The 19,322-nt window shown below is 39.4% G+C and overlaps 1 protein-coding gene across 1 annotated transcript in view; it reads left to right on the forward strand.

Annotated features, from left to right (window-relative positions):
- RGS7 (regulator of G protein signaling 7) overlaps nt 1–19,322 on the forward strand; it is a 348,752-nt gene that overhangs the window by 264,738 nt on the left and 64,692 nt on the right. Inside the window, exon 9 of the mRNA XM_075555677.1 lies at nt 15,903–15,977. Within this exon, the coding sequence (XP_075411792.1) occupies nt 15,903–15,977 (75 nt within the window). The remainder of the gene's footprint in view (nt 1–15,902; nt 15,978–19,322) is intronic.

The following is a 19,322-nucleotide window of genomic DNA, read 5'->3' on the forward strand; positions in this document are numbered from 1 at the left end:
AGCAGTAGCCAAGATTATAAATTATGCTTCTGAATGTTCTCATCGGTTTTATTTTTTTTTAATTTTCTTGTACAGTGGATAAAGGTTTACAGAACAGATCATCAGTTTACATTCAAGGGTATATTTTGTGCATGAATATAAAATATAGTATATTATGTGGCATGTATGTGTGTTTGAGAACATTGTTAACTACAGTGTAAACTCCTGACAATTTTGTACTTGTTTATCATTGTTATCTTAGAGTTAGTGGACAAGAAACAATGAGTCTCATTTTTTATTTAGGTTTAAAAGAAGTGTTTCTGGTGTACAATTATTAAGCTCTAACTCCTTTCCATTTGCAATATAATCAGCCCATCAGTTGGTAAGTGTGAGTGGCTGATCGGAAAGGGACACTGGGAATGCACAAGGACTGGTTATAGAGAAGGAAAGCTATGGGAACTGGAAGCATCTGTGCCTCCGCATTAATAATCTTGTTTATATGCTGTCTCCATTTTTACCTACAAATATTAGGAGCAAATAAAAGCAATGCCCATAAACAATTTTTCTCTCCCAAATGTGCCAGGTAATATCATAGTGTTATAGGATACAACCTGTATATCTCATTAGTCAACTTTTGGTTTTCAACAGATATATGAGTCATAGGTTCTTGAATGCACAGCCTTTAATTTAGCAGTGGAATACATCCCCTCTTTTCACGACTTGGTCCTTCTCCATTACTAAATTGAGCTATTACAGGAAGTCTCATTTGTTTAAAGAAAAGTTACACTTCCTTTCCCGTTGCTGCTATTCAAGGACACAGGGTAAGTAAAAACGTATTGCTACTAAGGTTCTAGTTTTTACACGCAATGGTTAGTTCCAATGGCTAGGGAAAACTTAATATCATCAGTGTCTTCTTTAAAAGCACCTATCACAACAACGACTTCCTAAGATGTCTGGGAGGGGATGAACAAACAAAAAAAGGGAGAGATTAGTGCCCTGCTCCCCCGTTTTCATTTCACTTTCAGCCCAGGCAAAGAGGGCTGGTCTTGTCTTTGCAGAACCTGGAAGGGCATGCAGACCCTCCCATGAAGCACCAAACCTTGAGGACAGCATGTCCACATGGAAGGATGCATGAAAAGAGAGAGCTACAGGGCCGGCCCAACCAGAGCCAAACGGACCTCCTCCCTGGACAGGTTGGGGACAGAGGCTAGCATGCCACACCCACATGGAGGCCGGCCAGGAGGGAGGAAGAGAAAGAGAGTCAGACTGGGCCCAATGCTGGCACATGATGCTCAGAGGATGACCGCCCTGCTGGGAGCTAATGGGACACAGAGGACTGGGCAAATGACAACAGCATGTGTCATGCTGCCCTCTTATTGGAGCAGACTGAGACAGAGGACATTTCTGGGGTTACATGGTGGGAAAGCAGCACGGTCTGAATCCGCCAAAATGGAGCGAATCAAGAAGGGATCATACCTGGATGGACAATCTGGAGGAGAAAACAACTGGACCAACAGTTCTGGGGAGACATGGGAGACGGGGGGTGAGGGAAAGGAAGTGGTGTTAACAACTCAGGCACAAGAGAACAACCAGTGATCCAAAATTGGCAGTGAGGAGGGTGTGGGAGGCCTGGTAGGGAGTGACCAAGGGCAATGTAACCGAGAGGAAACACTGAAACCCAAATGAAGGCTGAGCATGACAGTGGGACAAGAGGAAAGTCAAAGGAAATAGAGGAAAAATCTAGGAGGTAGTGGGCATTTATAGAGGTCTAAATACAGGCATGTTCATATGTAAATATATTTATGATGAAATAAATCTAGGTGCATATCTTTATAGGTTCAGTACTAAAGTAGGTGGACCTTGGGCCTTCACTCAAGTACTCCCTCAATGCAAAAACACTATGTTCTATTAAACTGGCATTCCACGATGCTCACCATCCCAATACAATAGCTGAAGACAAATGGTTGCATAAGCAAATGTGGTGAAGAAAGCTGATAGTGCCCAGCTATCAAAAGATATAGCATCTGGAGTCTTAAAGGACTGAAGATAAACAAGCGGCCATCTAGCTGAGAAGCAGCCAAGCCCACATGGAAGAAGCACACCAGCCTATGTGATCACGAGGTGTTGAAGGGATCAGGTTTCAGGCATTAAAGAAGGAAAAAATATATCAATGTGTGCTCACCTTCCCTATATGATTGCTGAGGACAAATGGGGGCATAAGTAAGTGTGGTCAAGAAAGCTGAGGGTACCCGGCTATCATAAGTTTGGGGTCTTAAAAGTTTGACGGTAAACAAGCAGCCATCTAGCTCAGGAGCATCAAAGTCCACTGTGGAAGAAGCACACCTGCCTCTGTGATCATGCGTTGTGGAAGGCATTAGTATCAGGCATCGAAGAACAAAAATTCAATATCATGTGCCCCCCCTCCAATGCAATCAATGAAGACAAATGGGTACATAAGCAAAAATGGTGGACAAAGCTGATGGTGCCTAAATATCAAAAGATAAAGCATCTGGGGTCTTAAAGGCTTGAAAGTATCGCTTCTCGGCCTTTTGGCTAAGATCAAGTGTGAAGGCTTGAAGGTAAACAAGCGGCCATCTAGCACAGAAGCATCAAAGCCCACATTGAAGAAGCACACCAGCCTGTGTGATCCCAACATGTCGGAGGGATCAGGTATCAAGCATCAAGGAACAAAAATCACATCATTGTGAATGAGAGGAAGTGCAGAGTGGGGATCCAAAGGCCATTTGTGGGCAACTGGACATCCTCTTACGGAAGGGTTGCAGGAAGGAGACAAGCCAATCAGTGCAGTGTAGCAATGATGAAACATACAACTTTCCTCTAGTTCTTAAATGCTTCCTCCCCCCACTATCATGATCCCAATTCTACCTCACAAATCTGGCTAGAGCAGAGGATGTACACTGGTACAGATAGGAACTGGAAACACCGGGAATCTAGGACAGTTGAACCCCTCAGGACCAGTGGTGAGGGTGGTGATACTGGGAGGGTGGATCGAAGGTGGGGTACAAAAGGGGAAGCGATTACAAGGATCTATATATACCCTCCTCTCGGGAGGATGGACAACAGAAAATGAGTGAAAGGAGACGTGGTACAGGTTAAGATATGACAAAATAATAACATAAATTATCAAGGGTTTATGAGGTAGAGGGGAAAATGAGTAACTGATGCCACGGACTGAAGTAGAAAGCAAATATTTTGAGAATGATGATGGCTACAAATGTACAAATGTGCTTGACACAATGTATGTATGTATGTATGTATGTATGTATTGTGATAAGCGTACAAGCCCCCAATAAAATGATTTTTAAAAGAGAGAGAGAGAAATCTTGGTGCGCCCAGTTTCCAAGAGGAGAGTTTGTGTTCCTGAAGTAAGGAGCTCTACTTGCTGAGCTCTTTCCTGGACGTACGGGGGCTCCTTCTGTGTTTCCTCGATGGTGGCTATTTTCTCTCAGTCTCCAGTGATTCTTTAATGTGAGTGCACACACATGCATGTGTGTGAATTAGGTGCAAGGATTACATTTCAGGCTATCAACTCTGCATCCATCAGTTCAAACCACTCATCAGCCCCTTGCTCCCCCATATTCTATCCCACCCCCTACTCTGATTTTCCATATCACTTTTCTGGAACTTCATCTTTTCTTCCACCCAAATTAATACCTGACAACTTTCTAGTCTGTTGCTTCGTCTTCCTGCCCTTTCTCTGCCTTCCTTTGAATGTCCAAACTCCGTTCCCTTTGATATGCAAATCTAAGTCTTGGCTTTCTTTTTCCCCTTATAATAGTGTTTCACATGATATTCATCCTTTTGTAATCAACTTCACTTAGCATGATGTTTTGCAGGTCCACCTATGTAATAAGGTGCTTCTTGGTTTCATGATTGGTTTTTGCAATGCACAATAGCCCATCGTGTTTAAGTACCCAAGTTTGTTTTCCTGTTCTGCTGGGTGTTTGGGCTGTTCGCAGCTTCTTACAATCGTGAACAGTGCTCTAACGAACATGGGGATGTATATGTCTGTTCATGATGTAGCTCTTACTTTCTTGATGTATACACTCAGCAGAGGTATTGCTAGATTCCTATTCAGAATAATTTGTGGGAGAGCCATATTGGATTTCACAATAGTTGTAAATATTTATAGACCCACCAGAATTGTATCAGCGTTCCAATCTCTCTCCATCATTTGTTGTTGCTGTTTACATTGGGCTGTCATTGAACGCCACAGTCATTCCATCATTATGTTGTGCAGCAGTGCTTTTGACTCACCCTTGTGATTCTAATAGATGATGGTTTTATGGACTTCCTTTTCATTTTCTAGTCTATTGCTACTCATTATAACAATTAAGTACATTATAGCAATTTTAAGTACTCAAACTGAGTGGTGGTTATTTGTATTAGTGAGACTTTTATTTATATGATATATGTATTAACTTCCAATTATTAATTTTTAAAATACAAAATAATTATTTAGTTCTATTCACTGCTTGATGCATATTATTTATATCACTAGTACTAACAATAGCTAATGATGTATAAAATCCCTTAAAAATTGTTTTCACCTATTCAGTATCATCTAGTTTCTTGCTTTTTGCTAGTGAGTTTTTAAACTGGAAGGGTTTTCATTGCCATTAGAGAGTAAGTCTAGGTTTTATGTATTTCCAATACTCAACATACAGAGTGAAGTTAAATTTTTTTTAATGTTTGATGGTAAGCCCTGGGTGGTGCAATCAATTGACATGCTTTCCTGCTACCAAAAGATCAGAGGTTTGACGCACCTCAAACCAACAAGCACCTCAAAAGGAAGTCTTAGTGATCTACTTCTGCATACTCAACCACTTCAAACCCTGTGGAACACAGTTCTACTCTACCACATGGAATCGCATTGAGTTTGGGTTGATTCAGTGGCCACTGGAATTGGTTGAGTGTATTAAGCTCTGTGTTGCTACTCAGCTTCTCATCATTGAGTCACTAGAGGAATAGCACCACAATTTGAGTAAAGCGCTACTCTCCAGTGCTTATCAAATGTCTCATGGGCCATGAAAATGCAAGAGAAGGCAGTCATACTCCTGTGCTTGAATCACCAACCTTTTGGCTAACAAGAAAAGATAGAGCATACAAGTTAAGCTGTAAGATATAACAGGGATCTTATTCCGCCCCCCCCCCCCTCAATTAGTATTCCCTCCATAAAAGAACACTTTGTCCCAATAACCTTGCATTGGAGACGCTCACCTTTTGGGCAAGATCACTGAAGAAAAGTTGCATAAGTAAATGTGGTGAAGAAAGCTGACGGTGCCCAGCTTTTATATTACATTATATTATATAATATATCTATATAAATATGCATATATATATTAAGAGATATAGTGTCTGGAGTCTTAAAGGCTTGAAGTTAAACAAGTGGGCAACAAAACCCACATGGAAGAAGCACACCATCCAGGCATGGGGTGTCAACACAATCAAGTATCAGGCATCAAGGAAACAATTATATCAATGCAAATGATGGGGGTCGAGTGGATACCCAAAGCCCATCTGTAGATATCCTTTCACTGAAGGGATGTTGGACATCCCTTCACAGAAGAGTCAAAAGTAAGAACAAGTCAGCCAGGCTGCAGCATAACACTGATAAAATACAGCATTCCTTTAGTTCTTTAATGCATCCTCCCCCTGCCCCACTATCGTCACCCCAGTTCCCCTTACAAACCCAGTTACACCAGAGCAGGTACACTGGTGCAGATAAGAGCTCTCCACACACGGAATCCAGGACACGTAAAATCCTCAGCAATGGTAATTGGAGTAGATATATTATGAGGGTAGGAGAAAGGTTTGGGGAGAAATGAGAACCAATTGCAATGATCAATGTCAACCCCCTCCCACAGGGGGATGAATAACAGAAATGTGGTTGAAGAGAGATAGCGGTTAAGATCTGAAAACAATAATAATTTATAATTAATCAAGGATTCATGAGAGTGGGAGATTGGGGGAGGAAGGGAAAAGAGAAGAGCTGATACCCAGGGCTCAAAATGTTTTGAAAATCATGATGGCAACATATGTACAAATGTGCTTGATACAATTGATGTATGGATTGTTATAAGAGCTGTAAAAGCCCCCAATAAAATGATTTGTTGAAATAATAAATAAAAATATTTGCATGTCATCATGTTACATTATGCTTTTTTGAAGAAAAAATATCATAGAATGTTTGTCATCCACCTGTGTGGATGACACACTAAACATAATCCAGCTAGTTCATTGCGGATACTAACAAAGAAGAAATATAAAGTCCCTGCACACCTGCATGTGGACCTTTAATCTCGTGTAGAAATAGCCCACTCAATCCAATCACTGTTTTAGAGGGACTCAGATGTTCAACAATTCAGTGAAGGTGGAAACTACCATACCAAAGCCTTCTCTTTGATAGGCATTTATCACATAGCAAAGGCTGTGCAAGGCACTCAGAATACAAAAGCAATGCGATTTTGTCTCGTCCCTAGTGAGTTCATATTTGCTCTAGCCAGTGTTTTTTTCTTTTAACTTTATTGCTATTCTAACTGCTAATATTGTAAGGATTTTAAGGCCAAATATTAACCATGGATAATACCAGCGATCATAGAAAACCTGTAAGCAAACATTTTTTAGAGTTCACCTGGTAGCTTATTGAGACTCTAGCATTCTGATAATAATTGTTTCTTTATGACATGTTGTTGTTAGTTACCAAGTTTGTTCCAACTGTGTATAACAGAATGAAAGATCACGCATCTCTGTTAGCTTTGATATGTTTGATCCCATTGTTGTGACCTTTGTGTCAAACATCTCCTTGAGTTTTTCCTTCCTTTTCACTAGCCTCCTACCTTATTAACGTGATGTCTTTCTCTAGCGATTGGTGTTTCTGATGATGTGTCCAAAGTAAGAGACATGGAGTCTCACGATCGTTGGTTGTAGGAAGGATTCTGGTTGTATTTCTCCTACTACTGAATTGTGGTCACACACACAAAAAGAATGCCATTGAAAGGCAGTTCTTAGATGTTAGCTTAAAGTGATCTGATTCTGCAGTAACAGATAGAGGCAGTATGTCAAGATTCACTGGACAATGTCTTAAACAAGTGTAGCAGAGGTCTGAGCAATGGAAGGCAGCGCCACCAGGCATTTGTAACTGGCTATTAGGTATTAATGATTCACATTCATTGAGACCTTCATGTAACTGATGCTGACGCAAAAACGTAAGAATGCAAAATAATGGATCAGGAAGAGGTATGTATGAGGGGGCTTCAAAATGTTTGAGAAAATTCCATTAGCTTTTCATTCTAATTTCCCATGAACTTTTGGAAGCCCATTTGTACAAGTATTTATATTGAATATGCTGTGGATCATTAATCATCATAGCGGCTGCACATATTTCCAATTGATGGATTCCATAAATATTAATATTCTCTATAAACACAACACAAAATTCTTCCTTGAGTCTTCCTTTTTTTATTTGTTTTTGTTCCAGTCTCCCTCATCTCTGTAGATGTTACTCCCTCTCCTAGTGGCTTCAACCAAAATCCCAGTCATTTTTGAATATAGGCAAGCTCAGGTTATGGAAACCCTATGTACATACAACCCATAATTATAAACCACTTTATGGCCTCTAATATTAAAAATTCCACATACATGAATGGTTCATAACAATAAATAGGCACTAATTTGTGTTATTCATCAAAATATAATTCCTATTATTACTATATTATTCGGTTAAAAGGGAGCTCATGTGGTGCACTGGGGCATGTGTCGAACTGTTAACCACAAGGTTAGTAGTGTGCACTCACCAGTCAACCCACGGGGAAAGCAATGAGACTTTCTGCTCCCATAAAGATGCACAGCCTCAGACTCGGGGGATGGTCTACTGTGCACTATACATTTGCTGTGAGTTACAATCACCTCTGTTCCTCAGTACTTTAATTATGTTATAGGTGTTTTAAATATCTAAGTGTATTTATTTAATTTTGTTATATTTGTATATAAAGTACATTATAAACTAAGACAAACATTTGACCCACTGGCATCCATAGCAATTATTATCAAAATCTGAACTCCGAAAATGAAAATGGGCAGCAATCAAATGAGTAAATATTCTAAAGGAGGCCACTGGAAAGAACTACAGGCTAATTGTCCCAAACAATATCCTCAATTTTATTTATAAGAGTTTTTAAGTGCCTGGGTCACTGGGCTGCAAAGATTAGAGGCCAAATCACGTGGCCTGTGCCCCAGAATAGAATAAAAAGCTAAAAGAATCGTTTTAAAAAATCCTCAGATTAAAAATTCCAAAATCTATAATTACACAAAGGATTGTTTTCATTCAAGTACAGTGTATGTCAAATTAAAATTTTCAAATGTAAACTTTTTTACAGAATGGATTATTTTTAATTATGTCATTATATTTGAACTCAATGATATTTAAAATTTTAATTTTCCCAGAATCATGTAACTTCTAAGTATGTGCATATTTCTAACTGTAAGCTCTAGTTGCCTCCACATGTATTTGCCATTTTAGAACGCTGCTTTTCAAAGCCACCACGAGTGAATTTGGCGGAAGCCACACTCCATTACTGTCTCTTAGTGAGGCAGCTCACTGAATGGTCCGTCATTTTTCTGAAATATAATGATGCTCCTAATGCAATGAATGAGAATATATTTTACCATGAGAAGAACTAGATGGAATTTAGATGTTTTAAAAGAAAATAGCAATAAGGAAACCAGCAATAGAGAATTCCAATTCTGTTTCGTAACTCATTAAGACACTTGTATGAGCACTGTGGGTAATGTTCCTCAATAATAAATTCCTTTTGCTAGGTCAAGGAGCCCTGGTAGTGAAGTGGAGCATGCATTTACCTGCGAACCACAAGCTCGAGAGTTTGAACATGCCATTCAGTAGGGATTTCTGTTCCTCTAATGATTTAAAGTCTCAAAAACATGAATGCGAAATCTACTCTATCGAATGGGGTCATTTTGAATGGAAATTAATGGGTATGTGTGTTGCTACTTCAGAAATGGGGTCTAAGTTATTGAATTCTATGTTTTAATGAATAGTATTACAATAATGTTACAACACTGCTTATTATTGTTGAGCATAAATTTGCTTCTGAATCACTAGAAATAACATGATTGTCTCTCAAAAGAAAAAGAACAACCCTCCCAAAGTAACCAGTGGTATAGTGGTTACACATTGGGCTGCTTACCACAAGGTCAAGAGTTCAAAGCCCAGTCACTCTGCAGAAGAAAGATGAGGTTTTCTATTATGGTAAACAGTCACAGGAGCCAGTTCTACCTTGCAATTGACTTGACGGCAGTGAGTTTGTTTCTTGGTGTGTTAGTACGGGTACTTTGAAGAAACAAATACACACACACAAAAAAAAAGAACATCCCCCCACCCCCAAACCACAACCCGCAAATTCACTGTCATCAAGTCCATTTGAACTCATAGCAACTATAGGATAGGGTAGAACCGCCCCTGCTGCTTTCTGACACGAAGTCTTTATGGAGATAAAAAACCTACTCCTTCTCCTGATGGCCTTCTAGACCAATATAAAGGGCACTGCATTATCATTTAAATTCTTCAATAAAATGCTGTTAAGTGCACTCTGGTCTGCTTCTACCCAGAGCGACCCCATGCACAACAGAAGGAAGCACTGCACGGTCTGTGCCAGCCTCATAGTCCATTGATGCAGCCACGGTCGATCCCTGTCGGTGAGGGACTCCCTCGTTTCCGACGGCCCTTCACTTTACCAGGATGTCCTTCTCCAGGGACTGGTTTCTATGGCCCAAGTATATATGATGAATAAGCGCATATGCGCTTCCTCCTAAATCCAGCAAATAACACATTCTTGAATATTTTTATCCGGTTCCTATTCGGTCATGGTAATGTTATTTATCTTATTGAGAAGATATATTTATTGCTGCAGAAAACAAATTTATATATGGCATTTCACTTGGCACTGATGTCAACTAATGGTACTTTTATGTATGTTTCAATACATACTTGCCTTTGTTTAAAGATATACATGGACTTTTGAGTTTAATCTACTTAAAAGTGAAATTTAAAAATAGATTTCTGTTATGTTGATCATAATATTCCAGTATGCCAACTTGCTTTATATATCCTGCATTTTGAGCTACAGACATGACAGCCAGCTAAATGCGCCAAGATATTTTGTTGAATTTCATATAACACAGCCCCTGACTGGGTGGTGAAGACAGACTAATCTTCGAGTCCCATATTTCTCTTAGATGCTATAGCTCTATCTAACCATTAGCAGTCACGTGGAAGGTGCTTCAAAACTTGTATGCAAAAGACTCCGAAGGTCCATAATGCTGGCAAGAATCTCAGGTCCAATTTATTATTGTAACTATTAGTAATAAATTTTGTTTTCCAAAACCATTTTATTGTGAGCTCTTGCAGATATTATTACCAGTGCATACTTCAATCACACCAAGAAGTATTGTACAATTGCTTCTGCCACCAATTTCAAATCATTGTCTTCTTTTCTTGATATCAGCTCCCCTTTACTCCCACTCCCCACCCAACACCCACCCCCGCCCCTTCCTGGAAACCTTATTCTAGTTGTTGTCTCGATAGGTTCATCAGTCCTGGGTTTCATAGCAATAAATTTTGAATTAGAAGCCTTTACTTGCCTAGGATAGGACTAGGGTTGCATAATATATCTCAAGTTAGTCTGTAGTACTGTTTATTTTTAGATTGAATGCTTTTTATTAACTTGATTACTGGTGTTTAAAAAAGAAATTTACTCTAATATAAAGTTTATATGTCAGTTAATGATGTGTTAAATATAAAAGTCCAGACGTTAAACTTTGAGGATTAAAATATTAATGCTTATTGGGACGTTCTGTCAGAAACATTCTATGGGAACAATCTTATTATGTCCTCAAATGTTGTGTCCTCGATTTGTAGCCCCACTGAAAATACTCACCTGGAGGGGGAGGAAAATCACTGTGATAGAAAATTTGGTAACAAATATGACTGGTGGTTGCACAGCATGATCAATATAATCAATGTCACTGAATTGTACATGTAAAAATATTGAATTGGCAAATATTTGGCACATATATTTTTATCACAATAAAAACAAACATATAGTATTAAGCTTGATTTAGATTTATAGCTTATTAAGAAGGAATTTTGATCCGGGTAGACCAGATGATATATACTGGTACAGATAGGAAGTGGAAACACAGGGAATCCAGGACAGATGATCCCTTCAGGACCAGTGGTGATGCCTGGAGGGTGGAAGGAAGGTGGGGTGGAAAGGGGGAACTGATTACAAGGATCTACATATAATATCCTCCCTGGGAGATGGACAACAGAAAAGTGGATGAAGAGACGTTGGTCAGTATAAGACATGACAAATAATAATTTATAAATTATTAAGGGTTCATGAGGGATAGTGGGTGGGGAGGGAGGGGGAAAAGTGAGGAACTGATACCAAGGGCTCAAGTAGAAAGCAAATGTTTCGAGAATGATGATGGCAACAAATGTACAAATGTGCTCGACACAATGGATGGACATCTGGATTGAGATGAGTTGTACGAGTCCCCAATAAAATGACAAGAAAAAAAATTTAAACAAGATTTTGAGATTTCATCAATTTGCACTCCATAGATATCTATGTTCCTCAGATAGCTTTTTCAAGGATAGAATTTAATGTGCTAACATGCAGTAATTTAAGTAATCTCTAATAACTCAATCGCTTTTGATGAATGTCACATTTTCAGTTTTCTTCCACTTTGGATAGTGTTCGATCGCTTATATGATCATGCAGTAAGGTGCGGGCTGATTCCACAGGGCATTTCTGGGTTTCATTGGGTGTGAATTTAGAGGCTGGTGTGGGCTCCGGGAGTACTGCAACAGATGCTAACGCACCATCTGCAGTCGCTGCTGGAGGTTGTATGTCTAGTTACTTGCTTCTAGCTGTGGATCCATACCCATGTAACCTTTGTCCCCCCTCAGACTCCTGTCCTGCAGTCATTTCAGAAACTCTGCGGCCTTTGTTGAGGCGTGCAATCAATGTCAAGTCCCTAGACGTCTTTGGAAACTTGGCCCCATGGGCATCTTTCTTGCCAGCTCCTCCTTTATTTGGATTTCTGCTCTATGTGATCGGGAGTCCTCTAGGGTCATGAGACAATTTACCCACCCCACATGTGTAGCCTCCCCCAAACTTTTCTGTGTGTTTCTGTTCATCTTTCCCACCGCACCTGGGGTTCCCACCTGATAGAAGTGATCTGACTTTGATTCCTGGTTCCCTGCAGATATGAGGGACATGCTTGTCTTTTACTGTACACTTTTCTTAGTTATTCCCACCCCATAACTAACATAAGGGGAAAGCTTGCTTATCTCTTTTACTTGCCATGCTTGGCTATTATATAACAGTAGAAAGAATCTGAGCCCCCTTTTGTAATAGCTAAATATTAAGGATTGGATACTTCAAAGAAATACAAATTGAATATGAAATGAAAATGCATCATTTCAATATTTTTAAAACATTTTCTTTATTACACCTAGATAAGTGGTAGTGAAGCCTGCCTACAAATTACATTCACTACAGATTCCTAAAACCCATAACAGAAAACTTAAATCAGTTATGTCAGATAATTTATCAACCACAGACCTAAGTGAATGCTCAGTATCCCTTAATAAATAAAGTACAGCCAGGATTTTACTTTCCCTTCTTTCTAAACAGACAAGCAGATTATAGTCATAAGCAAGCTGTTTTCATTCTTAATTGAATATACAAACCAAATTTATAATTTAGTTAATTTTTATAATGTAATATGTATGTAGTGTGTATATATGTTTTACATGTAATTATTCCAAAAAATAAATCAAGAAAATGTTTTCATTACTTTCTTTGCCATTACAATATTAATGCTGGGTTTTTGTGTGCTTTTTTTGTGTGTGGTTTATTAGAATCACAATGTTTTGTGACAGTGACTGTGCTGTCTTTAAGGAAAATGTTCAATACGCTCATTATCAAAATGCCTCATCCCTGTTGCTTGTCATGTCTGTGAAGACCAGTTCCTTCCCTAACGATTCTCTGATAGCACCAGTCACTGCTCTTTGGTTCTTGCCAACACTCGCAACTCTGTGAAGGCCTCTTTTCTCAGTTACAGTGCCTCTGGAATTGCACCCCAGGGTTAATGATGACTTTTGCAATCTTTCGGAAAAAAACAGAGAAATTAAACCATGTGTAACATGGTGCTTTTTACTAAGACCACAGATGTCTAAACTCTCTGCCAGAATCTTAAAAATGAAGGAAAACACAACCTGTGTAATTAATCATTAGCTTCCTGCCATTTCTAAAGATTATAACTAAGGTCCCTTTTTGGCTTAAGATCACATGCATTCTTCTTTCATCTCCTTTCTCTGTTTCCTGGTTTATGTGTGCTTCTTCCTCCTCGACCTCTGCTCCTTCCTACCCTTCCTGTCTGTTTCCCTCTTCCTCCCTCCTCCCTCTGCTCCTTCCTGTCTGTCTTCCTCCCCTCCTAGAGTTAAAAAGAAGTTTTGTGCCTGTTGGCTTGGGGGCAACTGAAAGCTAGTCTGTTTTCTCAGTCACTGTGGCAGATTGAGGTTTTTACTCTCCTTCAGACTTCCTGATTTTTATTTTTAAAACATTTTATTGAGGGCTCGTACAATTCTTATCACAATCCATCCATCCATCCATTCATTGTGTCGAGCACATTTGTACATTTGTTGCCATCGTCATTCTCAGAACATTTGCTTTCTACTTGAGCCCTTGGTAGCAGCTTCTCCTTTTTCTCCCTCCCCGCTTCCCCCCACTCACAAACCCTTGATAATTTATAAATTATTATTTTGTCATATCTTACACAGTCCAACATCTCCCTTCAGCCACTTTTCTGTTGTCCATCCCCTAGGGAGGAGGTTATATGTAGATCCTTGTAATCGCTTCCCCCTTTCAATTCCACCCTCCTGGCATTGCCACTCTCACCACTGATCCTAAAGGAATCATCTGTCCTGGATTCCCTGTGTTTCCAGTTATTCTCTGTACCAATATACAACTTCTGGTCTAGCCAGATTTGTATGGTAGAATTGGGATCATGATAGAAGCAGTTAAGAACTAGAGGAAAGTTGTATGCTTCATCATTGCTACTCTGCACCCTGACTGGATCATCTCCTCCCCGTGACCCTTCCGTAAAGGGATATCCAGTTGCCTACAGGTGGGCTTTCGGTCTCTACTCTGCACACACCCTCATTCACAATGATATGATTTTTGTTCTTTGATGCCTGATCCCTTCAACAGCTTGTGATCACACAGCTGTGTTTCTTCCATGTGGGCTTTGTTGCTTCTCAGCTAGATGGCTGCTTGTTTATTGTCAAGCCTTTAAGACCCCAGGTGCTATATCTTTTGATTCTCCACCATATTTGCTAATGCACACATTTGTTTTCAGTGATCATATCGTGAAGGTGGGCACCCATTGATACGATTTTTTTGTTCTTTGATGCCCGATACCTGGTCCCTTCTATATCTTATGGTCACCCAGGCTGGTGTGCTTCTTCCATATGGGCTTGAATGCTTGTGAGCTAGATGGCTGCTTGTTTACCTGCAAATCTTTAAGACCCCAGATGCTGTATCTTTTGACAGCCAGACACCATCAGCTTTTTTCACCACATTTGCTATGCACACATTTGTTTTCAGCGATTGTGTTGGGGAGGTGTGCATCATGGGATGCCAATACTCTCTGATTTAAAACAATTAACTAGCCTCCAAGAATGGAAAATGAAAGTTGAAATTTTATGGGTAAAAGCATGGTACATTGAGTTCCAGTCTCTTCATAGTTCACATTTTAACCACCATATCTATGTACGTTCTCTCTATGAAAAATAAATACCATCCGTGTCAAAATTTCACAATTACTTTAAAATGTATAATGGGACATGGGCTGCCTCAACTGAAGGCCATTTTGGTTTGCAAACTTGGAAAAAGCAAGCGTGCATGTAATCACTGTCATGCTGGAGTAGAGTAGAGTAGACAATCTGAGGGAAAATGAGCATAGAGGTAAAGCTGGGATGTTGCTCATTTGATCTGCATAGGCCCTAATGCTAAATCTGTCCATTTAGAAGGTATAGATACAAGCATCAACTTTCATTAGCAAAGACCAAGTGTCTATTTTTCCATTCCTCTGGAGTTATTGATAATGTAGGTTTCAAAGTGTGAGAACTACAATGGTAAAGTTTATTTTATTGCTGACTACAATTTAAAAAACTAACTGGGGCAATTCAGGAATGCAAATAAAAATTTGTACAGTGATATTCACTGAAGTACTTTGGATAATACCCAAGCATTCATCAGTAGATGAATGGAAATATGTACAATAGAAGATTGCTCACCCTAAAGAGAAATGAAATTCTGATACTTGCTATAACAGAACCTTGAAATGATTAAACTGAGAGAACTAAGTCAGTCAAAAAAGGGCATTGGGTGACCTCACTTTTATGAAATAAACAAATGTATAGTGACAAAAGTGGATAGGAGAATGCGGAAAGGGAAATCTTGTTCTTAGGGCTCCTTGAGTTTATGTTAATGATGGAAGAATAATATAGTTATGAATAAGTGATAGTCGTTGTACAACTTGACGACTGTAATCAATGTCATCAAATTATACATGTAGAAATTGTTGAGATGGCTACTTGTTTTTTAAAATACATTTTCAGCAAAATAATTTTTTAATTCATAAATTAGCTGTGATAGTTTCAGAAGAGCTGCCAGTGATTTTTGTTGTCCTGGCATTTGCTCAGGTTCTGGTGAATGAGTCTCTCACCTACAGAGAAATGTACTGAATAGAAACAATGCACTCGTTTTCCTTGTAAAAATTCTTGTATCTCTGTACTTTTCCATTTCCAGCCTGGATGTGTAAATACTACTGAAGTGGACATTAAGAAGTCCTCCAGAATGAGAAATCCACACAAAACCCGAAAGGTAATCTTCATTGTGGTAATTTTGGTAAGAATAAGCTGCACTCTCTTTAAAGATCATTTTATCGGGGGATCTTACAGCTCTTATAATAAGAAGCACTCTTTACATGACATTCGCCTTTACAAAAAGAAAGCATCATGTTCTCCTATTGTGGAGTACTTACTCTGCCTTATTGCGCTGTGGAAAACCCCTGGAGCCTCAATCCTGGGCTCCAGTCCACTTTTCTCTCCGCAGGGACATGGTTCCCTCTGCTGTTAAATGGATTCTGATTCGGAGCAAACCCGTGTGGATTGAGGTAGAACTGTGTGCCCCAGAGATTTCGAGGCTCTGATCTTTCGGAAGCAAATCACCAAGAATTTCTTCCAAGGTTGCTCTTAATCAGTGGTTCTCTACCTTCTTAATGCTACGACCCTTTAATACAGTTTCTCGTGTTGTGGTGAGCCCCGTGGAAGGGTCGTTTGATCCCAAAAGGGATCGCAACCCACATGTTGAGATCCGAACTCAAACTGCTACCATTTTGGCAGCAGCTGGTTGCTTCATGATTTGCATCACCCGTGGATTCCTAATTCTCTCATTTGACTGATTCTTGAGGCGCCTTGGTGGTGCTAACTAGCGCTGACAGGAGACCAGGAGGAGAAGGTTCTCTCCCCTGCCACTAGCCAGCCATCCGCAGAGAAGACTGTCTCTTTCACAGTCCGCTAATTCATGGTGACCCTATAGGACAGGGTAGAACTGCCCCTGTGGGGTTCTGAAGCTGTAACTCTTTACAGGAGTAAAAAAGTCCTGCCTTTCTCTTATCTTTCTCCAGTAGAGTACCCCGTGGTTTCAAACTGCTGACATTGCAGTTTACAGACCAATGTGTAACCACTGTGCCACAAAAACCAACAACCCACCCCACTGGTATCAAGTTGATTCCAATGCGTAATGACCCTAGATGGGGTTTCCCAGCCTTTAGAGCTTCACAGAAACAGGCAGCCTCATCTGTGCTCCTTGATGCAACTGGTAGAATTGAACTGCCCACCCCGTAGTTAGCAGCCCAGTACTTAATAAACAGTGCAACCAGGAATCCTTAGATTCGGTAAAGCAGATCGGTAAAAACAATGAGAGAGATGTAAACCATGTCAAACTACAGGTAGAGTCTGAGGACTTCTTTTGAGCACCACAATTTTCTCAAGCATATGATTTGCAGAAGCAATTGTTTTCTCTTTGAGTGGCAGGGAGCTTCATGTCACTGACCTTTCAGTCCACATCCCCAGACTTTTCGCATTGAGCCACTGGGAGTTTGCTAGTCATATAATATCAGAACGCACCGTCATCAAGTGTCCTCACGCGTAACACAGAGTTGTCAAATGTGTAAATCTTTACAGAAGCAGACGGACTCATTTTTCTCCTCAGGAGCAGCTGGTACGTTTGAACTGATAATGCCTAACCCACAGCACCACTAAGGGCCAACGTTTATATGATAGTGGTTGTATATTTAGTGTCTGATAAGCGAGAAAATACTTTAGGAAGTGGCGGAGGGGGGTGAGGATTGTGGCTAAGATCCTGAAATCAGTGATGTTTTTAAATAATCTTGAAAATGCGTTGCAGCTTTCATTTAAAGCAATTTGTACAGAGTCAATCCTATTCAATTTATACACATATAAATTTAGGGTCTATGTCATTCTGAATCCACAGGTTGAAAATACTGGATTAAAGCATTCTACTATTCCAAACATGGTTTTCTCTGTTTGGGGTTTGCTTCTCTTTGCGTGTTATCATAGTAGAACTGCTGTGTGGGGTTTTCTGCTTTCGGAAGCAGCTCTCCAGGTCTGGCTTCCGAGGTGTTTCTGGGTGGTTTTGAACAGCAAATCGTTTGGCTAGTAGCTGAGCCTTAATCATTTGTCCGAACCACAGACTTTCTTAGGTAACAATAGCATTTTCCACAGTAGCTGTTGGGAATGCACTTTTTAATTTTTTTGTCTTTCCTTCCATCCCTACAAGCAGAGCATTGTCTTCAAAAGCCCCAGTATACACCAAAGAGGCTTTCTTTCTCTTTTTTTTTTTTTGAAGGCAATATGCCTTGCTGTTGTGGTAAAGAACCCAACAGGAAAAGCGTACAAAACCCATTCAGATGCAGCCCTCCAAGTCCTCTGTTCCTTGGACCTTTTTATATTTTTTCCCAGCTGCTCAAGCTATTAAAAGAAAAGTGTTTAATGCAAATCATGGCTCTATATTTAGGAAATTATGTCATTTTTGTTTTCTTTTTAATTAGCAAGTATTTTAATATATGTGTTTACATTTCAAAGACATCTATATGAACAATTGATTCATCAAGGTACAGGAAAACAAGTTTCAATATAATGTGACAAACGTTTCAGATTATTGTTTCTTCTTCAAAGGCAATAGACTATTTTACATCTTCAGAAAGATTTTTTTTTTTTAAGAAATCCTGATTGCCCCTGGGGTTACTCCTGGGACTATCCCACTCAGCACCTCTCATCCTCTGCTCACACACCCATTCTGAGTATGCCAGGACCTGCCTATGGAACAACATTCAAGCATGTCATCTGCTCCTCCAACAATCCATCAAGCTGCCTCTCCCTGCTTTCTGAGTTCTGAAACGTAACTCACTGTGCAGACTGTTTGCCCTACCGACACTCCTCGAGCTATACTGTGGTTTTGAGAGAAGCAAATGGATTTGCAAGATAGAACTTAAGTGTATATTTCATTTATTTCTAAAAATCTGAAAGGCACCAGTTAACAATCCTGTTCTTTATATCCCATGAGCCCACATTTAACTGTGAGGTTGGGGGGAGATGAGGAAAAGCAAGGTAAAATTCATGATACAGTTAGAGATACAGGGTCTCTCTGCAGAGTTATATAGTAATGAAATGAAATTACATGAAACCTGAAATAGGAAAGTTTTGAAATATGCTAAAATAAATGGAATGGGTACTCTCATGTGCTACAACCAAAACATTTTTTCTCACTATTGATAAACACAGTTTATCATAATTAGAAATATTTAACTTGTTAAAATATTCACTGATTATGATGTGACTTTATATATGACTATACAATTCTAAGCCACAAAGTGGTTTATATGTTAGAATCATTATCATTGCTATTTTGGCACATATTTTGTTAGGAACTGGAATGTTGCATTCATCATTCATTCAAAAGATTTAGCAAAGTTCCTCTATCATAGGGAGACCCTGGATAGTACAAACAGTTTATAGGCTTAGTTGCTAGCATAAAAAAAATTGTGTATATATTTTATACTCACACATTGACATAATTATATACATGTATAGTATTAGTTTATATAATGTATTTTTAAATGCATTTTAGTATCTCTGTATTCTA

Source organism: Tenrec ecaudatus, chromosome 8, assembly GCF_050624435.1.
Source record: "Tenrec ecaudatus isolate mTenEca1 chromosome 8, mTenEca1.hap1, whole genome shotgun sequence".
Lineage (NCBI taxonomy): Eukaryota > Metazoa > Chordata > Mammalia > Afrosoricida > Tenrecidae > Tenrec > Tenrec ecaudatus.